This window comes from Procambarus clarkii, chromosome 19, assembly GCF_040958095.1.
Source record: "Procambarus clarkii isolate CNS0578487 chromosome 19, FALCON_Pclarkii_2.0, whole genome shotgun sequence".
Lineage (NCBI taxonomy): Eukaryota > Metazoa > Arthropoda > Malacostraca > Decapoda > Cambaridae > Procambarus > Procambarus clarkii.
This window is the reverse complement of record NC_091168.1, coordinates 11,626,350-11,649,839: the sequence shown is the minus strand read 5'-3', so window position 1 is coordinate 11,649,839 and position 23,490 is coordinate 11,626,350. Positions and strand designations below refer to the sequence as shown.

The window sequence follows — 23,490 nt, the reverse complement described above, 5'->3', positions numbered from 1 at the left end:
CAACCTCTGAATATTATCCTTTACCTGCAATTTGTTGTTTATGAATTTATAGAATAGACCTGGTTCTGTTTTACATTTGTCTGCAATCCCTTTTTCAAAATTTCTTTCTGCCTCTCTCCTCACTGCCGTGTAGTTGTTTCTCGCATCTTTGTATCGCTGGTATGTTTGGGGGTTCGGCCTCTTCCTGTATTGATTCCATTTTTGTGTCTTTTGGTCTCTGGCCCTCTCGCAATTTCTATTGAACCAATCCTGTTTCCTTAGTTCTGCATCTCTGTTTTGGTATAAATTTTTTTGTGCCTTTATCATATATTTCACAAAACTTGACATACATCTCATTCACTTCCTTGCCTAGCATCAAGTCAAGTGTGTGTGTGTCAATCAAGTGTGTGTAATTACCTAAGTGTAGTTACAGGATGAGAGCTACGCTCGTGGTGTCCCGTCTTCCCAGCACTCTTTGTCATATAACGCTTTGAAACTACTGACGGTCTTGGCCTCCACCACCTTCTCACTTAACTTGTTCCAACCGTCTACCACTCTATTTGCGAAGGTGAATTTTCTTATATTTCTTCGGCATCTGTGTTTAGCTAGTTTAAATCTATGACCTCTTGTTCTTGAAGTTCCAGGTCTCAGGAAGTCTTCCCTGTCGATTTTATCAATTCCTGTTACTATTTTGTACGTAGTGATCATATCACCTCTTTTTCTTCTGTCTTCTAGTTTTGGCATATTTAATGCTTCTAACCTCTCCTCGTAGCTCTTGCCCTTCAGTTCTGGGAGCCACTTAGTAGCATGTCTTTGCACCTTTTCCAGTTTGTTGATGTGCTTCTTAAGATATGGGCACCACACAACAGCTGCATATTGTGTGTGTGTGTGTGTGTGTGTGTGTGTGTGTGTGTGTGTGTGTGTGTGTGTGTGTGTGTGTGTGTGTGTGTGTGTGTGTGTGTGTGTGTATGTGTGTGTGTGTGTGGAGTGGAAAAAAAAGAGTAGTTAGTAAACAGTTGAGAGGCGGGTTGAAAGAGCAAAGCTCAACCCCCGCAAACACAACTAGGTGAATACTAGGTGAATAAATGTGCACACACAAATAACACCACATGAGACCATAAGGCATGGCAGGATGTGCAAAATAGCCCCATTGAAAAGCATTAGTGCAATAGGCATGTCTGAGAGAGAACTCTATCAACATCAAAGGTCCAAGCCTTTTCAACACACTCTACAAATACGGGGACATAACTGGTCGACTCCTCACAGTGTTCAAAAGATAACTTAACACCATCAAAATATATCTGATCAACCAGGCTGCAAGTCATACGTCGGTCTGCGAGCAGCTGCATTGACCAGACCACCAACCAGGAGGCTTGGTCAGAGACTGGGCTGTGAAGATGTTGATCCTCAGAATCACCGAGAGGTATAATAGGGTAATTAGCAAATGTGAGCAATACAACTTACTGGGTAATTATTTATTTTAAATAGCTGTGTGTAACATGAAATTATTGTATAGAACTGGTAAATAAATAGGCAAGACCTAAGGCAGTCATCCAACAATGTAATTTCTCAACAAGGTTTGCCAAAATATAAAAAGCCTCAATCAATTATGTTTATGATTTATTGACTGAACAACTGTATAATAAAATTCTGATACAGTATATGCTTTAAGCAAAATACTTCATGGGTATCCCCATGACTGTATATTGCACAGTCACTAGATTAATCCATATACTGTACTGTATATATATACAGTGTCATTCATTCCTCGTCCTTGCCATCTTCTCATTTTCTTCCAAAATAACTGCATAACAGAGTGAACTTGCTCAAATGAACTATATGGTGGAAACAGGTTCAATGCACAGTGGACTTGACTGATCAACCAGGCTCTTTGGCAAACAACATAAGGTTTATAGAGGGCCTACAACCACTGTAATCCATATTCAGATTTGTTACTTACAAGGAGAATGATGTGTGATACATATATGAATTTTAGTAACTCTTGAGCAAAATTAGTTAAGTACAAACCCATTCTAACCAGCCTTCATCCAGCATTTAAAAAAAAATAAAAAAATTAATTATCAATTTATTTTGACTCGTTTGCCTGATCACTCAATCATACATTAGTCTTTACTAAAATTATTTACAGTACATATTTAATTATAAAGAAATTTGTTGTAATGTTTGTTACTGAGTGAAGGATGAGGCCTCGTGGCCCCAGTATGGTGGCAAGGAGGCAGAATGACGGCTGCTATACACCTCGTCTAGTATCATATCAATCTTCTGCTCAGTGGAAAATATTTCCATTCTTGCCACCTTCTGTGCCATGACTGCTGCTGTAAGGCACCTTGTTAACCACTGAACTGCGCAACGCGCCTGCAGGCAGTCGACGGGGGGTGAGTAACGCGCCTCCGGGTATTTTTATTTTTCACGTTCCATTCAAAACTGGCATGCAATGACGCGGATACGAAATAGATGCCTGGGGGCCCCAGTGATCGTCCACCATCTTGAAAAAAATCCCAGCATGCCCCACAGCCGTGGGGAGCCTTAGTTTCAAGGCAGCAACCATGTCTGACGCATCTTCTACGAGCTCGAGCTCCACGGTCACCCGCAGTCATGGAAAACGACTCTCTGAGGAGGAGATACACAACATTTTGTATGATGACTGCTATGGATGATGACTTAGACTATGATCCAGAGAAAGCCCTTACACAGAGGTCTGATATGAGTGAGGGAGAGACTGAGGTGGATGATGTAGCAAGCGTGTACGGTACAAGCGCTTCACCCGGCCTGCCTTGCCGCCCTGGGTCAACACTGTTATCACCACCACCACCATGTATGTCCCCAAACGCAAGTTTATTCAGTGATAGTACATGTGATGAATCTTTCTCGGGCTTCAGTGGCATAGGCTCCGATACAAGTAGTGTGGACGACCCGAGTACGAGCAGCAAGGGTGTTACCAGGCAGGGTTTTGCTGCCTCAGCAACACGTCGCGGCGTGGCAGCGTGTCTCGCAGCAACAGGACAATGACAACAGTGGACCCTGTACATCAGGTGTTCGTGGTAGGCCTACGATACGTAGATCAGCCTCATCTCCTGCCATATTCTCTCGCAGCCCCAGCACCAGACGACGTAGCCGTGTTTTTGGTGCTCGTGGTGGTGTTAGCCGTGGTGTTGGTCCCAAAACCAAACCCTCGGGTGTACTTGTGTGGGAGGATTGTGCCACATTTGTGCCACAAATACGAACGTTTGATGCTACCAATGTTGGTGTTATACCATTATTCCCATATACAGGTGATGATATGGCAGAAATAGACTATTTCCTGGCGTATTTCGACAACAAATTCATGACCGATCTTGTGACTGAGACAAACCGATACACTCATAGTCTCATATACGCCAGCATTTTACAGCACTGTCCGTATATGGTGGCAAAAAATTATCCTGACTTGACCTAGACTCTGTGCCAAATATCTGGTTATCCGGATTTGTCCAGATATGGCAAAAACTATCCGGACGTAATTTTGTCCTGATAACCCAAATATTCGGTTTAGTGGAAGTGGGATATGCATACATATACAGTGCAGGTACAGTACAGTGGTACCTTTGTTCACGATCGTAATCCGTTCCAAGACACACGTCGTCATCCAAAAATTCATCAACCAAAACGAATTTTCCCATAAGAAATAATGTAAATTGAATAATCCGTTCCACACCCCCAAAAATATTAACTTAAAAATACATTTTATACAGAATACTACTCATATTTTTCATACACAAAATAATCTTGTATAAACCATAAATAAAATAAGTGAACATTTAACTGCACCTTACCTTTACTGAGGACTCTTGGTGGTGTATGGGAGACAGTGAGGAGGGAGGGAGGAGCGGTGTTGGTGTATGGTGAGGGTGAGACCATTCCTTGCTCGCCTTAAACACTTTCGTATCTGCATCACAGGTTCAGATTTTCCTTTCAAACATTTCACTACCTCTGTTATGTGGCAGCCAGTCAGAACCAGTCAGTCACAAGTCAGTCATAATCAAAGACAGTCAAGCATTCACAGTTGTGGTAGAAACCGGTTAGGCATTTAATCATTCAGCCATTTACAGTCAATCAAACTTTCACAGTCAGTAAACAACAAGGGTTTAATGTCATTCAGTCTGCCTCATGATTCACCAGCTGGTAGCAAAAAAGCCCGTATTAATACCATCCAGACGTGGCTGGGAGGATACACCTGGGGAGGGGAGGGGGGTCCGGTTTGGGGGATGAAGGGAGCGGGGAGGGTCCAGTGGCGGTATAAGGGTAGCGGGGAGGGTCCAGTGGCGGTATAAGGGTAGCGGGGAGGGTCCAGTGGCGGTATAAGGGTAGCGGGGAGGGTCCAGTGGCGGTATAAGGGTAGCGGGGAGGGTCCAGTGGCGGTATAAGGGTAGCGGGGAGGGTCCAGTGGCGGTATAAGGGTAGCGGGGAGGGTCCAGTGGCGGTATAAGGGTAGCGGGGAGGGTCCAGTGGCGGTATAAGGGTAGCGGGGAGGGTCCAGTGGCGGTATAAGGGTAGCGGGGAGGGTACAGTGGCGGTATAAGGGTAGCGGGGAGGGTCCAGTGGCGGTATAAGGGTAGCGGGGAGGGTCCAGTGGCGGTATAAGGGTAGCGGGGAGGGTCCAGTGGCGGTATAAGGGTAGCGGGGAGGGTCCAGTGGCGGTATAAGGGTAGCGGGGAGGGTCCAGTGGCGGTATAAGGGTAGTGGGGAGGGTCCAGTGGCGGTATAAGGGTAGCGGGGAGGGTCCAGTGGCGGTATAAGGGTAGCGGGGAGGGTCCAGTGGCGGTATAAGGGTAGTGGGGAGGGTCCAGTGGCGGTATAAGGGTAGCGGGGAGGGTCCAGTGGCGGTATAAGGGTAGTGGGGAGGGTCCAGTGGCGGTATAAGGGTAGCGGGGAGGGTCCAGTGGCGGTATAAGGGTAGTGGGGAGGGTCCAGTGGTGGGATGGGTGGTATGGGGGAAGCAAGAAGGGTGTGGCTTGGGGTACGGAGGTACACCCCACCATCCATCCAGTCCCCCCCCCACAATCCATCCAGTCCACATTCACCATCCAGTCCCCCCCCCACCATCCATCCAGTCCCCCCCACAATCCATCCAGTCCCCATTCACCATCCAGTCCCCTCACCATCCATCCAGTCCCCCCCCCATCCATCCATCTAGTCCCCATTCACTATCCATCCAGTCCCCTCACCATCCATCCAGTCCCTCTATCTATCCATCCAGTCCCTCCACCATCCATCCAGTCTCTCCACCATCCATCCAGTCCCTCCACCATCCATTCAGTCCCCCCTCCACTCCCCTATCCATCCATTCAGTTCCCCCCTCCATCCTTCTATCCAGTTCCCCCACCATCCATCCAGTCCCTCCACCATCCATCCAGTCCCCTCACCATCCATCCAGTCCCCCCTCCATCCATCCAGTGCCCCCACCAGTCATCCATCCAGTTCCCTCACCATCCTGGGACCCATGGTGTAATATATAATAAAAACTTTATTGTTCAGAAAACAAAAAGCAGAAAAATAATGAAATTCTTTTAAAAAAATTCATGATCGGTCGTCGGAATAGACTTGTAAAACAAACTGAGAGCGCCTCGCCCCATGCCCCCAGCACCAGTTGAATTCTCATTCGACCCACACGTATACGAACAGATGTCTTCCAAGTAAACCATTGTGTACCAATTCCAATTTTACAACCAATTTGATGTCGTGTTCCAAAAAATTCGTCTTCTAGGGCAATCGTCAACCAAGGTTCCACTGTACAGTATATGTATCAAGCCGTTTTATTACTTGATAAAATCTATGTAATAATTTATGTATTTTTTAATGTTTGGACTTTTTACTAAAATCTTTTGGACATAGACGAGTAGCAATAACACACGGTGCAATTATATTTAAGCTAATTTGTGTTTTTTATATATCACTGTTTAATGTAAAATGTTACATTTATCATACTGTATTGAGTCTGTCTTTTATTTTATGTACAGTATGCAATGCAGTTTCAGACTAGGTTGGCTGTTAACATGACCAAGCTGGCTCAGAAGTAGCTGAGGTGAACAATTCTCATAAACACAAACATTTCTTCAAACCCCTGAACAATTTGAATTTAATACAAAAAGATTTGGCCAATGCAGGAATTTGATAAGAGTGAGGTTTCACTTGTATGTGTAAACCAGCTTAAGAAAATTTACATTTGAAATATTTCTATGGCAGTTTAACAACAAAACTACACTAATCCTCATCCAGGCATCGGTTAACATGCTCTTCCAGAGGGCGGTATTGAGTGAAGGATTTATTACACTTTGGACAATAGAACAGGTTTTCATCTAACTCTTCTTCCTTCCTTTCTTCTTCCTGTAAGAAAATGGTAGAGATGTATAATGTTGATAATTTTATAATTGTATATTGCAGGGCAACTAAAGTATAGCATTGCATGAATTTTTTTTTTTTTTGAGATATATACAAGAGTTGTTACATTCTTGTACTGTACTGAATTACTTGCTGATATACAACTTCTATCTAAATACTGTACTGTACTGGTAAATATTAGTGTGTGGGGGGCTACAAAAGCAGTGCACTACGTTGTTCCAAGACTAATTTGTGTACAAATTATGTGACACATTAATGCAATAGGGTACAATAGTTTAAACTTGTTCTCAACTCTAGGTCAGTATTATGCACAAAACAAAATTTTTATGTATTGTATATTTTAAAGATTTATTTGTAAATGAGTTTAATATTTTTCAAAGCATAAAAAACCAGCGTTGAATGTAATGAAACGCCACTTTCTGGGTGAGTCCCGGAGGCTCCCCGGAGCTATCCATGGCTGATATGGATACCCTAACTATTTTGCATCAGTCGATGTGGGTGGAGTTCTAGGCCTACCGGGGACCACGAGCCTAGAACCTGGCCCCCTCAGAGAGGCATGGGGAGCAATGGCCCATAGAAATGCACATGTGATTTGGAGCATTCTATATCTGCCATCGACCGGGACAGGCACCCAGAAAGGTAAGCGCCACAAAACAAACCCCTATTCTGGTTAACAACAAAAATCGACAAACGAGTGGACAGAACTCCCCCAGGAAAACAAACTAACAAGCATGATGTCACACGAGCCGCGCCGCATGTCTGCGCAGCTCCCCCCTCCCCGGGAGGGGGAAGGGGAAGCCCCAGACCCCCGCGCCGGCGATCCCTGCCCCAGTTCTGAGGCTGGATATCAAAACCGCGAAAAACCCCCGCCGACCGGAGGGCGGGAGGGTGCCGGGGAGCCTCCGGGACTCACCCAGAAAATGGCGTTTCATTACATTCAACGCTGATTTTCTGGGGGAAGCCCCTACGGCTCCCTGGAGCTACCTCACCAAAGACTACCTAAGAAAACAAGGAGATATACCCGGGAGGCGGTCAGTGAATCACTCCTCAACACGAAGTCGAGACAACAACCCAAGGTGTATCATCCGCCAGAAAAAAGGGAGAACGGCCGCAGACGAAGAAACTTATGACCACGACCATAGGAGCCAAAAACCACTGCGCTTGAGAAGAGCAAGAAGCTCTGCCACACGACCCCCAGAGGCGAATGCCAACACAAAATGAAAACCGAGGCAAAGCAAACCTGACCCCCAGGAGCCACAACCACCAAGGAGAAGAAAAACAGGAGAGCACCCTGTCCAAAGACCAGGACGACACAGGCAGTGCATAAGCAGGCCGGAGGTGTAACAACGCACGATACAACCTGCGAAACGGCGCAGAAGGAATATCGACACCGAAAGCTAGCAGCAGAAACCAAGGTGCCAGACCCAGGAACGGACCCAAGCGCCTCTACATCCTCCGCAAGCCAATCCTATGACAGCCCCAGGAGGGAAAAGAAAACGCAGGACCAAAACGAAAATGCCACAAGTGTGCAAGTCCACCTCCACAAGTGCAGCTGACAGGGAAGGAACTCGCATAAGGAGCCGCCCCACACCAACATCCCGCAGAAGGGCAGGAGCGAAAAGACTCATTAAGAGGAGCAAAATCGCTCCCAGGAAAACTAGTAGCGCCGAGACAGTGTGAAGAGAAGAGATATTCACAAAAGAACAAAAAGGCCAACACCCAGAAGCTGCCGGGAAGAGGACCCACAAGCCCTACAAAGGACCGGAGGGAAGCTCAACCTGAATGACGACAGACGCACCAGAAAACGGGAAGGAGCAAAACATGTCCCAAACCTTTGAGAACAATAAGAAGCAAACACAAAGCACAAAGGCACCAAAACCCCGTCGCACCCGAGACCAAAAGTCATGCAGAAACCCCAAGAAGAGGGGGACATGACGGAGAAGGCCCGTCCCGGAAAAAAGGGGCGAAGATCGTAGAAATGCACCCACCAACAGGACGGAAACAACAGGCATAATAGACAAGGAAACCGAGCCCAGGGAACGGAAAACCCCACACCACAAAACTGCAAGTCCCTCCCAGAGGGGTAGAAACACCCTGGCGGGGACCAACGGGGCCTGAGGCCCCTCACGTGAGCCCCACCCCAGCCCCGGGAACCCACCCTGCAGGCTCCGGGGCCGAGCTGTCCCCTCAAAGCCCCAGCGTCAAGAAGAACCCCGGGGCAGCCGTGAAAAACACGAAGGAAGGGAGCCCACTAGGCTCTGGAACTTGAACCGAAACCGGAGGATAGGCGAGGGGCGAGATGAAGACCCCAAGCTCATCCCCAGCCAGCACAATGAGGCGAGGACAAGACAGATAATCCAAGGAACATGGAAAAACCAGGCCAGGCACAGCAAGACCGGCAAGGAAGGAGAGCCCCAGAGGGAGCACGTAAGGGCCGAACATAACACCACAACCAACCCCGACACGCAGCTGCAGCACCAAAACCGCAGCAAAATGTCACCACTTCCCCAGAGGAAGCGACAGAGACGATAGATAAATCGTACACGAGTGGCACACAAGGGGACACAGGCGGAAACCGAGCACCCAACTGAGCCACAGGGACGGTAGAAGAAACGTGTGCAGTGTAACAGGCAATCAAAGGAACACATTAGGCAGCCCAACATGGGCCGACCCCATACACAGCCCCAAGAGCAGAGATGAGAGTGCCCAAGAAGCACAGAATCCGCCCGACAGGCAAACGACAGGGGAGAGGCGGAAACAAAGAGCCAGAACCCAACCTGCAAGCACAAGGAGGCGAACACAAAACCTCCGACACAGGAAAACGTACTACCAAACAGGCACCCCCACCGTTGCACTGCAGAACAAGGTGGAGGCGGGGCCCCGAACTCGAGCAAGGTTAGACAAGCATAGGAGAGGGGCAGGAGGAGTACAGGCAGGAACCGCCTCGGAAGGGACAAGAGGCCACCCGCAGACACCCGTGAACCGAAGAAGGAATCAGGTGGAGAGAACAAGAGCTGCCCAGTATGGGCTAATAGCCCTGCAGTAGGCACCTCGGGTGATACAGTCCAAGTTCTCAAGTACGTATGTACACCCATTCCTACTCCCAAAAACAAAAACAGCGTCAGGACAAAGGAGACACCAAACCGCACGAACTCGCCTGCAGAACACAGGCTCTGAAGGGCCATGACGCAAGCGTTCGAGTGCCGTATCCGCCGGAGGCGGCCAGTGCGCCCATGCTGGAGAGGAGGGGATAGGCGAAGGAGGATCCCCACCCTAGAACGCAGGGAAAAACCTCATCATTTCCCCACAGCGGCACCCCAGAACACCCCCAAAGCAACGGGGCATGGACTGCATTAAGAAAAGAGCGAGAGGCGAAGCCCCCCTGAGAGAAATGGAAGCAGAACGCGTGTGCACACCGTCCGGAACCAAAACAAACTCCCACGGCGCATGCGCAGGACTGCGAAAGAAAGTAGCCCAACAAGGCCGAGAAGTAGCCCAACCAGGCGCGAAGTAGCCCAACAAGGCGAGAAGTAGCCCAATAAAGCGAGAAGTAGCTCAACCGGCTACAAGGAGCCCAAACGGCGACAAAGGAGCCGAAACGCCTACAAAGGAGCCCAAACGGCTACAAAGGAGCCCAAATGGCTACAAGGAGCCCAAACTGCCACAAAGGAGCACAAACGGCTACAAGGAGCCCAAACGCCTACAAGGAGCCCAAACAGGCCACAAGGAGCCCAAACGGCCACAAGGAGCCCAAACGGCCACAAGGAAGCCCAAACGGCTACAAGGAGCCCAAACGCCTACAAGGAGCCCAAACAGCCACAAGGAGCCCAAACGGCCACAAGGAGCCCAAACGGCTACAAGGAGCCCAAACGGCTACAAGGAGCCCAACCTGTCCAGAACAGACGGAACCAGTATGGAGGCAAACTCCGGGACACGCAGGAGGTAAGCCGCAAAGGCCAACTGCACCGCAGGCGAAGAGATGCGGTTAGCCGAAAACCTCCGGAAGACGGAACCGAAGAAACCACAGGGACACGGAACCGAACCCGGGGAGGAGCAGAACCCAAGCCCTAATCGTACGCAGAGGGGGGAAAGAAAACCCCACTCCTCACAACAGTAAGCCCCGCTCAGAAGAACGGAAATCCAGGCGGGGCGCAATGGACCCCAAGGCCCCCAAGGCCGCTCCTCCCCCAACCCCAGGAGCCTCTGCACCAGGCCCCGGAGCCGAGTCGACCTCCAAAGCCCCGGCCCCACAAGAAAAAGCCGGGGCAGCCGAGAGAGCTGAAAGAGAAGAGGCCCACTGGTCAGACCCCGGAGCATCGGCCGGAGGAACAGACTCGAATGCCTCCGCAGCTACCCTGGACGGGGCAACCCCCGAAACTGCCCAAGTCTCAGAACCTCTAACCCCACCCCGACCCCGAAGCCTGCAGATGCATTGGGGCCGGAAGCAGGAGGGGGAAAAACAAGGGGGGCATGGAAGAACCAAGGCCGAAGCGATCAAAACCCCCAAGTCTGGGTCCCTACACAAGCGGGGCAGCATCGGGGTGTCCGGGGATGCGACAAACCAGAGCGCGTTGCAACATCCTACCCTGCAACGCGCGAGCTGCCTGCACCCACGGGAATTCATCAGCAGACTGGGTGAATGGAGTCACGAACAAGCAACAAAGCTCGCAGGACTCAGGGTCGAATGTGTCACCGACCCAACAGGCAGCATGACGGAGGCAAAAACAAGGAGAGTTACCCTGAGACAAAGGGACAGAGCAACCCTCAACTCGCACAAAGCGAGAGGGGACGCAAGGGTCTCCACTACCGGACCCGAGAGCCCCCGGGGGGTTTCCCAGGGCCCCTAGACTGGGTCTGCTAAGGGTTATCCCAGGCAGGGCACTGCTAACCGGCGCCCCAAACTACCAAGCAAACTGCTAAAGCTGAACCCACGGGACGTGTCCACTCGCGAGGGCAAAGCAGGGGGTGCCACCACACAAATGAACCTAATATAAGGGGGAGGGGGGGAACACAAGGCAGATCCCCCTACCAGGCAAAAACAAATATAAAAGAAAAACCACACAAGTGGACAACGTACCCAAAGGGAACAGAGCCGGCCGCTGTCATAGGTGAAAACTAGCTACGCAGTACCCTGCGCCCCACCAGTGCTATAACTACCACTTACCCCAAGGTAAACAAGGGAGTAAAACCCCCAAACCCTCGGGACGGCCAAACGCCAAGCAGCGAAAAGCCAACAGAGGTAGACCCAAGGCGACTTGTGGAAGGTAACCCCAAGCCCCAAGGGCGGTACTTACAGGGCACTCAGGGAAAGGTGACCCTAAGCACATGCAGCCCGGATACCTAAGAATACTACTCCCAGCTCACACGACCACCGTAAGAGCAGCACTGCAAACAAGTCACAGCACTGAGACAAGACTGGAGCTGGAGCCACACGACCGTGCATTATCCCATCAGCCGAGGAACTGAGGCGGGGATCCCCGGCGCGGGGGTCTGGGGCTCCCCCTTCCCCCTCCCGGGGAGGGGGGGAGCTGCGCAGACATGCGGCGCGGCTCGTGTGACATCATGCTTGTTAGTTCGTTTTCCTGGGGGAGTTCTGTCCATTCGTTTGTCGATTTTTGTTGTTAATCAGAATAGGGGTTTGTTTTGTGGCGCTTACCTTTCTGGGTGCCTGTCCCGGTCGATGGCAGATATAGAATGCTCCAAATCACATGTGCATTTCTATGAGCCATTGCTCCCCGTGCCTCTCTGAGGGGGCCAGGTTCTGGCTCGTGGTCCCCGGTAGGCCTAGAACTCCACCCACATCGACTGATGCAAAATAGTTAGGGTATCCATATCAGCCATGGATAGCTCCGGGGAGCCGTAGGGGCTCCCCCCAGAAAATCCAATTACCAGTACAGTACCTCATTGGACTTACAGAATTTGGATAGTTATACTGTACCTTAAAAAAATTGTTTTCTATTAGAATTTGGGAAAACAAAATAAATATGGGTAAATTAAAAATATAAAAAATGGTCTTGGAATAGAATGGAATGGAATCATCAGGAAAAAGCACCAAGCCATCTCAACTACATAGCACTTGGAAGGGGTCAGTTTAACCCTTAAACTGCGCATGGCGTATATATACGCCCTGAGTAACATGTCCCATGGTGCGCATGGCGTATATATACGCCATAGGGTGCCAGGCCTGATTCAAATGGCCCGCGGCTACACGGGGTTCACAGTAGCTTCCTCAGGGCTCTTGTAAACAGATGCCATTTAAAAAAAAAATCGTGGGCAATATTCTCAGGTGTGAGAGGCACAGTACTGTTGGAGCAACCAAGGCCGGCGCACGCAGCATGAGCGAACAGCATTGATGTTCAGCTTGTGACCACAGCATCGCCGAAAAATGTCAAAATAAATATATAATTGTTATTATTTAGCGATGACAATATTACAGATGACCAATGACTGTGATATAAATAACCAGGGTTGTGATAATAGCAGGATTGTTGTAATAATTAGCGCTGTGGGAGGAGTGATGCTGAGAGACGGAGGGAGACAGCATCGTTTACTGACTGTGTGGCCACCTGTTATTGTTTGCATTTACCATACCAGGTCAGTGGTTCTCTATGGTGAACACAAATGTAGATACTTATATATAATGTGTGTATTAGTGTAATAACAGCAAAAGGATTATGCTGGGAGGAGCCATATGGGTGACGGAGGTGACGTCGTCTGCACGATTTGTCTAGCTGTTTAGAGGGTGGCCACTATGCTCTTTGGGCGCACTACAAGCTTAGGTGTACAGTTACGGTGCATAAAACATGTAGATATTTATATATAATATGTGTATATAGGGTAATAACACTGCAAAAGGTATTGTTGGGGGAGAAAATTTAGTGCGTGTGACCTTGAAAGAGTGAGGGAGCCGCCAGCCGCCATCTGTGTATAGCGACGACTCTTAGTGCCTGAACTAACTATATCAGCTTAGCTGTACAGTTGTGGTGAACAAAATATACACATACTTATATATAACGTCTGTATATAGTGTAATAACACCACAACTGGTATTGTTGGGGGAGAAAGTTTAGTGCGTGTGTTGAGGGAGTGGCAGCGAGTGGCTGGCTGGTGTGTGGCGGTAACTCCTCATTGCTTTTCGACTCTCAATACCAACTTAGTGGTTCGTTATGGTGACCAAAACATGCCAATACTTATATATAACCTGTGTATAGAGTGTAATAGCAGCAAAACTATTTGTTTATAGTTTTATAAATATAATAATTGAATCACTAATATGCACATCATACTTTTGAGTATAGCGATTATTAACCACTTTTATTATATAAATATATTACAATACACACTATTGAATAATATTACTGCAAAAAAACTAAGAAAAAATCAATCGGAGGCATTGAAACAATTAGGTAATAATATCTTTGTGGCAACTCCCATCTGTCAACGTGGGTGACGCTGACCGGGTCTGACGACCGCTCTGTCAACGCCCACTTTTTGCCAGACTTCCTCGGTCAATTGCGCCCAAAATATGTCACCTACGATTTTTTTTTTATTTTTTCCGTGCTCAGGGGACAGAAATTAACATGTTTAGAAGACGAAAAAAATTTTTTTAATTTTTTTTTTCTTGCGCACAGGGGTGTAAATGTCCCAAGGACCCCTGAGCAGTGTAAGGGTTAAGGATTTGGGATGAGACAGGGGGGGGGGGGGGGGATGGTGCCCAACCACTTGGACAATTGGGGATTGAACGTCGACCTGCATAAATCGAGACTGTTGCTCTACCATCCATCCCGAGTGGTTGGGCCAAAAAAACCCAGCGTTGAATGTAATGAAACGCCATTTTCTCGGTGAGCCCCGGAGGCTCCCTGGAGCTTATTGGGCTAATGTATGTTATGTTAGACCGGGACATTAGCTAAGAAGTTCAGACCTACCAGGGACCAGCGCCAAAACCTGACCCCTTCAGAGAGGTTTCAGGGAGCAATGGCCCTGGAAAACCCCTTTGTCATTGGGGTTTTCCTTATCTGCCATCGACCGAGGTTAGGCACCCAGAAAGGTAGGCATAACAAAACAAACCCCACATGGTAAAAAACTAAAACAAAAAACCGAACAGAGAGGTAGAAACTCACTACAATCACAAGGAAACAAGCAAACAAGCAAACATCACACTTTACTGTCGCGCCGATCGTCCGCGCAGCTCTCCCCGCCCCAAGAAGGGGAGGGGGGAGCCCCGGACCTACCGCGCCAGCTGCCAAGCTTCAGTTCGGAAGCTAAGCTTCAACCAACACGAAAAAACTGCCGACTGGTGGGAGGGAGGGTTGCCAGGGAGCCTCCGGGGCTCACCCAGAAAATGGCGTTTCATTACATTCAACGCTGGTTTTTTGTGGGAAGCCCCTACGGCTCCCTGGAGCTTCATACCCAAAGAGAAGGAAAAGAAAGGGCTAACCAGGGAGGCGGCCGCCACAAACTCTGCAATGCAAAGCCGAGACAACAGGTCGCAACCTGCGACCCAAGGCAACAAGAACGCACAGGAGCAGAAGCGCATAAAGAATGGGCGGCTAAGAACCTGTGCGACCCTCAAATCCCTGCGCCCGAAATGAGCCCTAGACGTCGCCAACACAGCAGCAAAAGTTGCAAACGTCTGAACAGCACGGGCGCAAAGACAGACCGCAGGCTGGAAGAATGAAAAACTCTCCGGACGACCTGGGAGACCCGAGCCCTGAAAACAGGGAACGAGGGGAACTGGATCAACCACAGCGCATCCCCAGACACGGTACGCAGGCAACGGCAAAAAGCACAACCAGACAACACAGGACGCATCCCCAGCCAAACCAATCAAGCATCAATAACCCAAGAACCCCTCCGGAAAGCAGCCGTCTCGACCGTTGCTAGGACAGAGAAAGGCTGCACATGTACAAATCTACCACCAGTACCAAAGAGCAGAAACCTGAACCGAAGGGCTACCACAAACTGCGGAGAAGATAAGAAGGCACCCTGAGCAAGGACAAGGAAGGCTCACGCGACGCATGAGCAGGCCGTAGGTGAAACAAAACACGAGAAAGCGTACGAAACATCATACTGTCGCCAAGACGAAGCTCGCAGGTGGGACACCGTCAACAAAGCAACGGCAACCTGAACATCACAGAGATGGTGATACCCGCGTCAAAATACCAGACGAGGAGAGGAGAAGGCCGAACCAGTCACGTACGGGACCGATTCGACCTGCCGAAAGAGGCGGAGCCGCGAGAAAATGCCCCAGGTTCGGACACCTATCAGGCAGCATCTGAAAATAAGGCTGGGCCGTCCACCAAGGAACCATAAGGACTGCTCTCGTGGGAATGGGCTGCAACTGAGCCAGAACCCGAAGCAACAGCTGGACCGGGAGAAGAAGAACAGGTACCCCCACCTCGACCAGTCCTGCCGAAAAGAATCCACCGTGAATGCCTCGCAGGTGGGAAAGGGCGCCACATAAAATGGACGACGCCTAGACCACGCCGACTCGAAAAACGTCCACAGCCAGGAGTCCATACATCAGACAGAGCCAACAAAATGAGTTGGCGACGACTGGCCAATCCGCGAAGAGAGGAATGAACCGAAACAGCTGTCCGCCAGGACGCAGGACACACCCTGGACATGAATCTCACTGTCAGCCAAACCCCTGCGGTTCCGGCAAGAACTGCCAGAGAACAGTCCGAACAGAGCAGAATGGTAGAGCAGCGAGTGACCCAAACCCTCCAAAGCGCAAACCAGACAGCCACGAACTTCCGAACTGTGCTGCGAGACTGACGGACGGACAGACTCCACCAACCTCGGCCGACCTGGTGAGCACTGGTCACAAAGCCCCAGCTGAGAGATGACCCGTCCGTGAACATATCGAGCGAAGGCTCGGGGAGGTGCCAAGGCACTGAGCCCCAAAAACCCCAAAGAGGAAGCAGGTGACGCAGCACCAACACAAGATTCCCGGAGGAACGAACCGAACGAACGCAAGAGGCAGAAGGGGAGTCTCCGAAGGAACCAGACGCCGAAGCCAAACCCAACTCTGCGGGCAGACCAGCACGTCAAAGTTCAGACTCCCGCACAACTGATCAAACAACCGCTGAGCAACCCGGGACCCCCTCATGTCCAGCCGAAGGCGGGACCACAGCCGCAGTAACACTTCTGGAGGGGAAGACAAGGAGTGGGCCCAATAGCCCTAAACAAGGCCCAGGTCCGAACCCGGGACGGAAACAGATGGAATGATCTCCAGTTCACCAGGAAACCAAACCCAGCGATCTGGAAAGAACCACACCCCTGGCGAGCAGACAAGCGGACTGACTGGGAGCCCACACCAGCCAGTCGTCGAGGTAGGCCAGACACCGAATCTCAGACTCAGACAGGGCACTAAGATTCGGTAAAGATGCAAAAAAAAAAAAAAATATATATATATATATATATATATATACCAAGTGCCAATTACAAAATAGGGAAGGCAACAAAAGCAGCAAGCCTGAAGCCCCACCACCAACTGTGCCAGTCCCAGAAAACTGGAGAGGAATGTGCCAAGAAGTGACCTGGAGGGCCAGGGCCACCATCCAGGCACCCGGCCCCAACAGAAGCCGGACAGGAGACAGTCCTCCTCCGAGGGCATAGAATCCAGGGCGCAGACCGAAGAAGACCAGAAGAACTGCAGATGCGAAAGGCCCATGACTGCAAAGAGCAGACGGGCACCCCAGAAAGATGGGGCAGATCGACCACGTCCAACGCACCCACTAAGATGACATGACGAAGCGCAGGGGAAGAAGCCCACCCCGCCAGCTCTGAACCCCCCCAAAGGGGAAGAAGCCGTCCACCGACGCCACCAGAGGCCGGAAAACAACCAAAAGCGCCCACCAACAGCGGGACCATGCGAGTCAACAGAGCAAGCGGCTCCCCCAGTGCCCCGTGAACAGAGAAGGGAACAGAACCCCTTCCGAAAGAAAAAGTACACACACATATACACATTATGTATATACACATATACATATACACAAACACACAAGATATGTTACACACACATTAGAAAATGTGTGTTACACACACATTTTACAGAAAAATTAGGAAAGGCGGTGGCGTTGCTGTGCTGGTAAAAGAACACCTAAAGGTGAAGGAAATAATGACTGCCAATCCACAAGAAGTTGACATAATAGCACTAGAGATCTGCTATGAGGATGATAAACTAATGATGATAAATGCATATAGTCCACCGCCAAGCAGCACATGGTCAAAGGAGGAGCTAGATAGTAAACGTGAAGGTCTTATAACAATAATGAGAGAGATTATAGCGAGAGCGGATAACGATAGATCACGACTGTTGATAGTCGGTGACTTCAACTTGAAATCCATAGACTGGGAAGCATATGAAGCTAAAACAGAAGATTTTTGGACCTGTAAATTTGTAGACCTCATCCTGGAAACATTCTTGTATCAACATGTTAAACAAGCTACGAGGATGAGGGAAGGGGACGTTCCCTCCATGCTAGATTTGATATTTACCAGGAAGGAGGAAGAGATATTTGACATTCAGTACCCTTCCTCCCTTGGGTAAAAGTGACCATGTCTTTTTGGGAATAAAGTATGCAATGCGTTATAAGCTGGAAGAAAATAAGGAGGTTGAAGCAGTTGAAAAACCAGACTTCAGGAGAGGACATTATGGTGACCTTAGAAATTTTTTTAGTGAGTATAATTGGACAGACTTGATGCTAGGCAAGGAAGTGAATGAGATGTATGGCAAGTTTTGTGAAATATATGATAAAGGCACAAAAAAATTTATACCAAAACAGAGATACAGAACTAGGAAACAGGATTGGTTCAATAGAAATTGCGAGAGGGCTAGAGACCGAAAGACACAAAAATGGAATCAATACAGGAAGAGGCCGAACACCCAAACATACCAGCGATACAAAGATGCGAGAAACAACTACACGGCAGTGAGGAGAGAGGCAGAAAGAAATTTTGAAAAAGGGATTGCGGACAAATGTAAAACAGAACCAGGTCTATTCTATAAATTCATAAACAACAAATTGCAGGTAAAGGATAATATTCAGAGGTTGAAAATGGGAAATAGATTCACGGAAGATGAAAAGGAAATGTGTGAAACACTAAACGAAAAGTTCCAAAGTGTGTTTGTACAAAATGAAATCTTTAGGGAACCAGATACAATAAGAATTCCAGAGAACAACATAGAACACATAGAGGTGTCTAGAGACGAAGTGGAAAAAATGCTCAAGGAGCTCGGTAAGAACAAAGCAGCTGGCCCAGATGGCGTTTCACCATGGGTTCTGAGAGAATGTGCATCTGAGCTCAGCATTCCACTTCACCTGATCTTTCAGGCATCCCTGTGTACAGGAATCGTAGCAGACGGGTGGAAACAGGCTAACATAGTTCCAATCTACAAAAGTGGCAGCAGGGAAGACCCCCTCAATTATAGACCTGTATCATTGACAAGTGTAATAGTGAAAGTATTGGAAAAACTAATCAAAACTAAATGGGTAGAACACCTAGAGAGAAATGATATAATATCAGACAGACAGTATGGTTTTCGATCTGGAAGATCCTGTGTATCGAATTTACTCAGTTTCTATGATCGAGCCACAGAGATATTACAGGAAAGAGATGGTTGGGTTGACTGCATCTATCTGGACCTAAAAAAGGCTTTCGACAGAGTTCCACATAAGAGGTTGTTCTGGAAACTGGAAAATATTGGAGGGGTGACAGGTAAGCTTCTATCATGGATGAAAAATTTTCTGACTGATAGAAAAATGAGGGACAGTAATCAGAGGCAATGTATCAGAATGGAGAAATGTCACAAGTGGAGTACCACAGGGTTCAGTTCTTGCACCAGTGATGTTTATTGTGTACATAAATGATCTACCAGTTGGTATACAGAATTATATGAACATGTTTGCTGATGATGCTAAGATAATAGGAAGGATAAGAAATTTAGATGACTGTCATGCCCTTCAAGAAGACCTGGACAAAATAAGTATATGGAGCACCACTTGGCAAATGGAATTTAATGTTAATAAATGTCATGTTATGGAATGTGGAATAGGAGAACATAGACCCCACACAACCTATATATTATGTGAGAAATCTTTAAAGAATTCTGATAAAGAAAGAGATCTAGGAGTGGTTCTAGATAGAAAACTATCACCTGAGGACCACATAAAGAATATTGTGCAAGGAGCCTATGCTATGCTTTCTAACTTCAGAATTGCATTTAAATACATGGATGGCGATATACTAAAGAAATTGTTCATGACTTTTGTTAGGCCAAAGCTAAAATATGCAGCTGTTGTGTGGTGCCCATATCTTAAGAAGCACATCAACAAACTGGAAAAGGTGCAAAGACATGCTACTAAGTGGCTCCCAGAACTGAAGGGCAAGAGCTACGAGGAGAGGTTAGAAGCATTAAATATGCCAAAACTAGAAGACAGAAGAAAAAGAGGTGATATGATCACTACATACAAAATAGTAACAGGAATTGATAAATCGACAGGGAAGACTAGACGGGACACCACGAGCGTAGCTCTCATCCTGTAACTACACTTAGGTAATTACACTTAGGTAATTACACATGTGTATACACATGTGCACACACACACACACACACATAAATGTCATGTTATGGAATGTGGAATAGGAGAACATAGACCCCACACAACCTATATATTGTGAGAAATCTTTAAAGAATTCTGATAAAGAAAGAGATCTAGGGGTGGTTCTAGATAGAAAACTATCACCTGAGGACCACATAAAGAATATTGTGCAAGGAGCCTATGCTATGCTTTCCAACTTCAGAATTGCATTTAAATACATGGATGGCGATATACTAAAGAAATTGTTCACGACTTTTGTTAGGCCAAAGCTAGAACATGCAGCGGTTGTGTGGTGCCCATATCTTAAGAAGCACATCAACAAACTGGAAAAGGTGCAAAGACATGCTACTAAGTGGCTCCCAGAACTGAAGGGTAAGAGCTACGAGGAGAGGTTAGAAGCATTAAACATGCCAAAACTAGAAGACAGAAGAAAAAGAGGCGATATGATCACTACATACAAAATAGTAACAGGAATTGATAAAATCGACAGGGAAGACTTCCTGAGACCTGGAACTTCAAGAACAAGAGGTCATAGATTTAAACTAGCTAAACACAGATGCCGAAGAAATATAAGAAAATTCACCTTCGCAAATAGAGTGGTAGACGGTTGGAACAAGTTAAGTGAGAAGGTGGTGGAGGCCAAGACCGTCAGTAGTTTCAAAGCGTTATATGACAAAGAGTGCTGGGAAGACGGGACACCACGAGTGTAGCTCTCATCCTGTAACTACACTTAGGTAATTACACTTAGGTAATTACACACACACTCGTGGGACACTACGAGCATAGCTCTCATCCTGTAACTACACTTAGGTAATTACACACACAGCGTACACATACATGCATACATACACACATACATTGTAAAAGAAAAGTACAAGCCGCCGACCAGTGGGCAGAGCGCACCACGCCGGCCAGGCAAAGAAGGCACAAAACTGCATCAAAAGGCCCACCTCGATAGCAAAACCTCAGTCCCAGCACGACCACAACATGTGCCAAGACCCAAAAAGATCAGTCTGCAAGCCAGGAAGACCCCGGAACCCCTGAAGGCAGAACTGGGTCACACAAGGAAACAAAGCTCCCTGAACCCACAAAGGGGCCCAAGAGGAAGAAACCTCCGGAACGAAACCAAAGAACCCAAAGGAACCCAGAATCGAACCAGGGGGAGCCCAAACCACCACATTTGCTGGCGGAGAACACCACAGAAATGCAAAGCACAGCCCCCAGACAGAACCCCCTGGCAAAACGGTCATAACAGACCGAAAACTGAGGGACAAGGTGTGGGAGCAAGCATACCAGCCAGGGGACACTGAGCCCAAACCCAAAGGCCCAGACCCAAAACAGACAAATGGAAAACCTGGTGTAAAATCAACACCCAAACATTCCCAGAGGAACAGGCAACGGGCAAAAACCACCAGAAAAGCAAAGAAACGACAACAGAATAAAAACCCCTGCAAAAAGGTGAAAACTCACCCAAGAAGCTCGCTCGCACACCCAGTCGCATGTAAACAAACAGCAACACCGCCCTGGTGGCCACACTGGGAAACCGGCAGATGAAAATGGCCGCCAGAAGGGGCTGTGACTGATGCTAAAGATACAAAAACACGCCAGCAAAAGTGGGAAGCAAGCAGACTGGATGGGTGAAAAACGCCGTCCAACAGCAGAAAACCCAAGCAGGGGCAAACTGCCCCAGAACTGCTAGCAGGCATCCCCCACAGCCCCGGGAACCAACAACAGAGGCCCCGGAGCAGAGTCTTCCTCCAAGCCCTCCGCCCTTAAAGAAAAGCAAGAGTCCATGGGAAAGGCAGCAAGAAAAGGCCGCTGGTAAGACCCAGAAGCCTTGGCAGGAAGAACCGGCTCGAAAAACCTCCATCCCCCAACCCGAACAGGGCAGCCCCCGAAAACTGCCCGAGTCTCGGCCCCAACTAAACCCTGCCCCGACCCCGAAACCCACAGACAGTCCGGAGCCGGGAACAGGGAGGGAAAGGGGCGAACAGCACCTAACCAAACGGGGTGGCCTCCGGGCATCCGAGTTGGAAACCAACCTAGCATGTTGCAGCAACCTAACCTAGCTTGCAACACGGAAGCCGCCTGTACTCTGAACAGTAATATCATCAGGAGAGTACTGGAGAACAAGCAGAGAATCTCTCGCAAGACTCCGAGTCAAGGTGTCAGTGACCCAATAGGCAGCATGACGGAGGTAAAAATGGCGACTGTCACCCGGAGACAAGGGAACAGCAACCAACGATCACGGCAGTGAACGCCACACAAGGCAAACACCGCCTAGGAAACTGAGGCCAGAGAGGCGTCTATCCCGGTTGACATTAGCTTACGAACTGAAGCTTGGCAGCTGGCGCGGTAGGTCCGGGGCTCCCCCCTCCTTCTCTCGGGGCGAGGAGGGCTGCGCGGACGATCGGCATGACAGTAAAGAGTGATGTTTGCTTGTTTCCTTGTGATTGTAGGGAGTTTCTACCTCTCTGTTCGGTTTTTTGTTTTAGTTTTTTACCATGTGGGGTTTGTTTTGTTATGCCTACCTTTCTGGGTGCCTAACCCCGGTCGATGGCAGATAAGGAAAACCCCAACCACAAAGGGGTTTTCCAGGGCCATTGCTCCCTGAATCCTCTCTGAAGGGGCCAGGTTCTGGCGCTGGTCCCTGGTAGGTCTGAACTCCTAAGCTAATGTCCCAGTCTAATATAACATACATTAGCCCGATAAGCTCCAGCGAGCCATAGGGGCTCCCCACAGAAAAGCTTAATACTTTTAACCCTTAACCCTTAAAGTGCGCATCACGTCATATGACGTGCTGGACGTTGTACCAGTAAACTGCGCATCACGTCATACGATATGTTGGAGTACTACACAAGATTTAAACAGCCCGCGGATACACAGGGTTCACCACACCTTCATCAGGGCTCTTGTAAACAGACGCCATTTTTTAAAAAAATCGTGGGCCAAACTTCCGGGTGTTATTGGCCTCAGTATTGAGTGAGCAACCAAGCCTGACGCATGCAGCATGAGCTAACAGCACTGCTGTTCAGCTTGTGACCACAGCATTGCCTAAAAATGCCAAATTATACTTGTTCATGCTATTATGTAGCGATGATATTATTACAGAAGACCCCTGACTGTGATAAAACTGACCAGGGTTCTGACAATAGCAGGATTGTGGTGATATTTAGCGCTGTGCGCCATGGAAGGAGGTGTAATGCTGTAGGAGGGAGGGTGGTGGCGATGTCTTTTGACTGTGTGGCCACTTTTTATTGACTGCACTCAGCATAGCAGCTTAGTGGTTCGCTATGGTGAACACAAATGTAGATACTTATATATAACGTGTGTATAGAGGGTATAAACAGCAAGAGAAGGTTTGGAGCCGCCATTTTGGTGAGAGCGGTGGCGTCGTCTGCACGACGCCACCGTGCAGACGACGGTGTTGTTTACTGGTTACCATGATGGTCTTTGGGCACCATACCAGTTTATTTGTACAAGTATGATGAATAAAATAGGTAGA

The 23,490-nt window shown here is 48.5% G+C and overlaps 1 protein-coding gene across 6 annotated transcripts in view; it reads right to left on the bottom strand.

The window, feature by feature from the left end:
- Positions 1-1,582: 1,582 nt before the first annotated feature.
- The window catches only part of LOC123757411 (optineurin), a 490,032-nt gene continuing 468,124 nt past the window's right edge, over positions 1,583-23,490 (bottom strand). For all 6 annotated transcript variants that reach the window (XM_069326928.1, XM_069326927.1, XM_069326929.1 and 3 more), the window contains one exon: positions 1,583-6,363. In XM_069326928.1, coding sequence (XP_069183029.1) covers positions 6,241-6,363 — 123 coding nt within the window. In that variant the 3' untranslated portion in view covers positions 1,583-6,240. The remainder of the gene's footprint in view (positions 6,364-23,490) is intronic.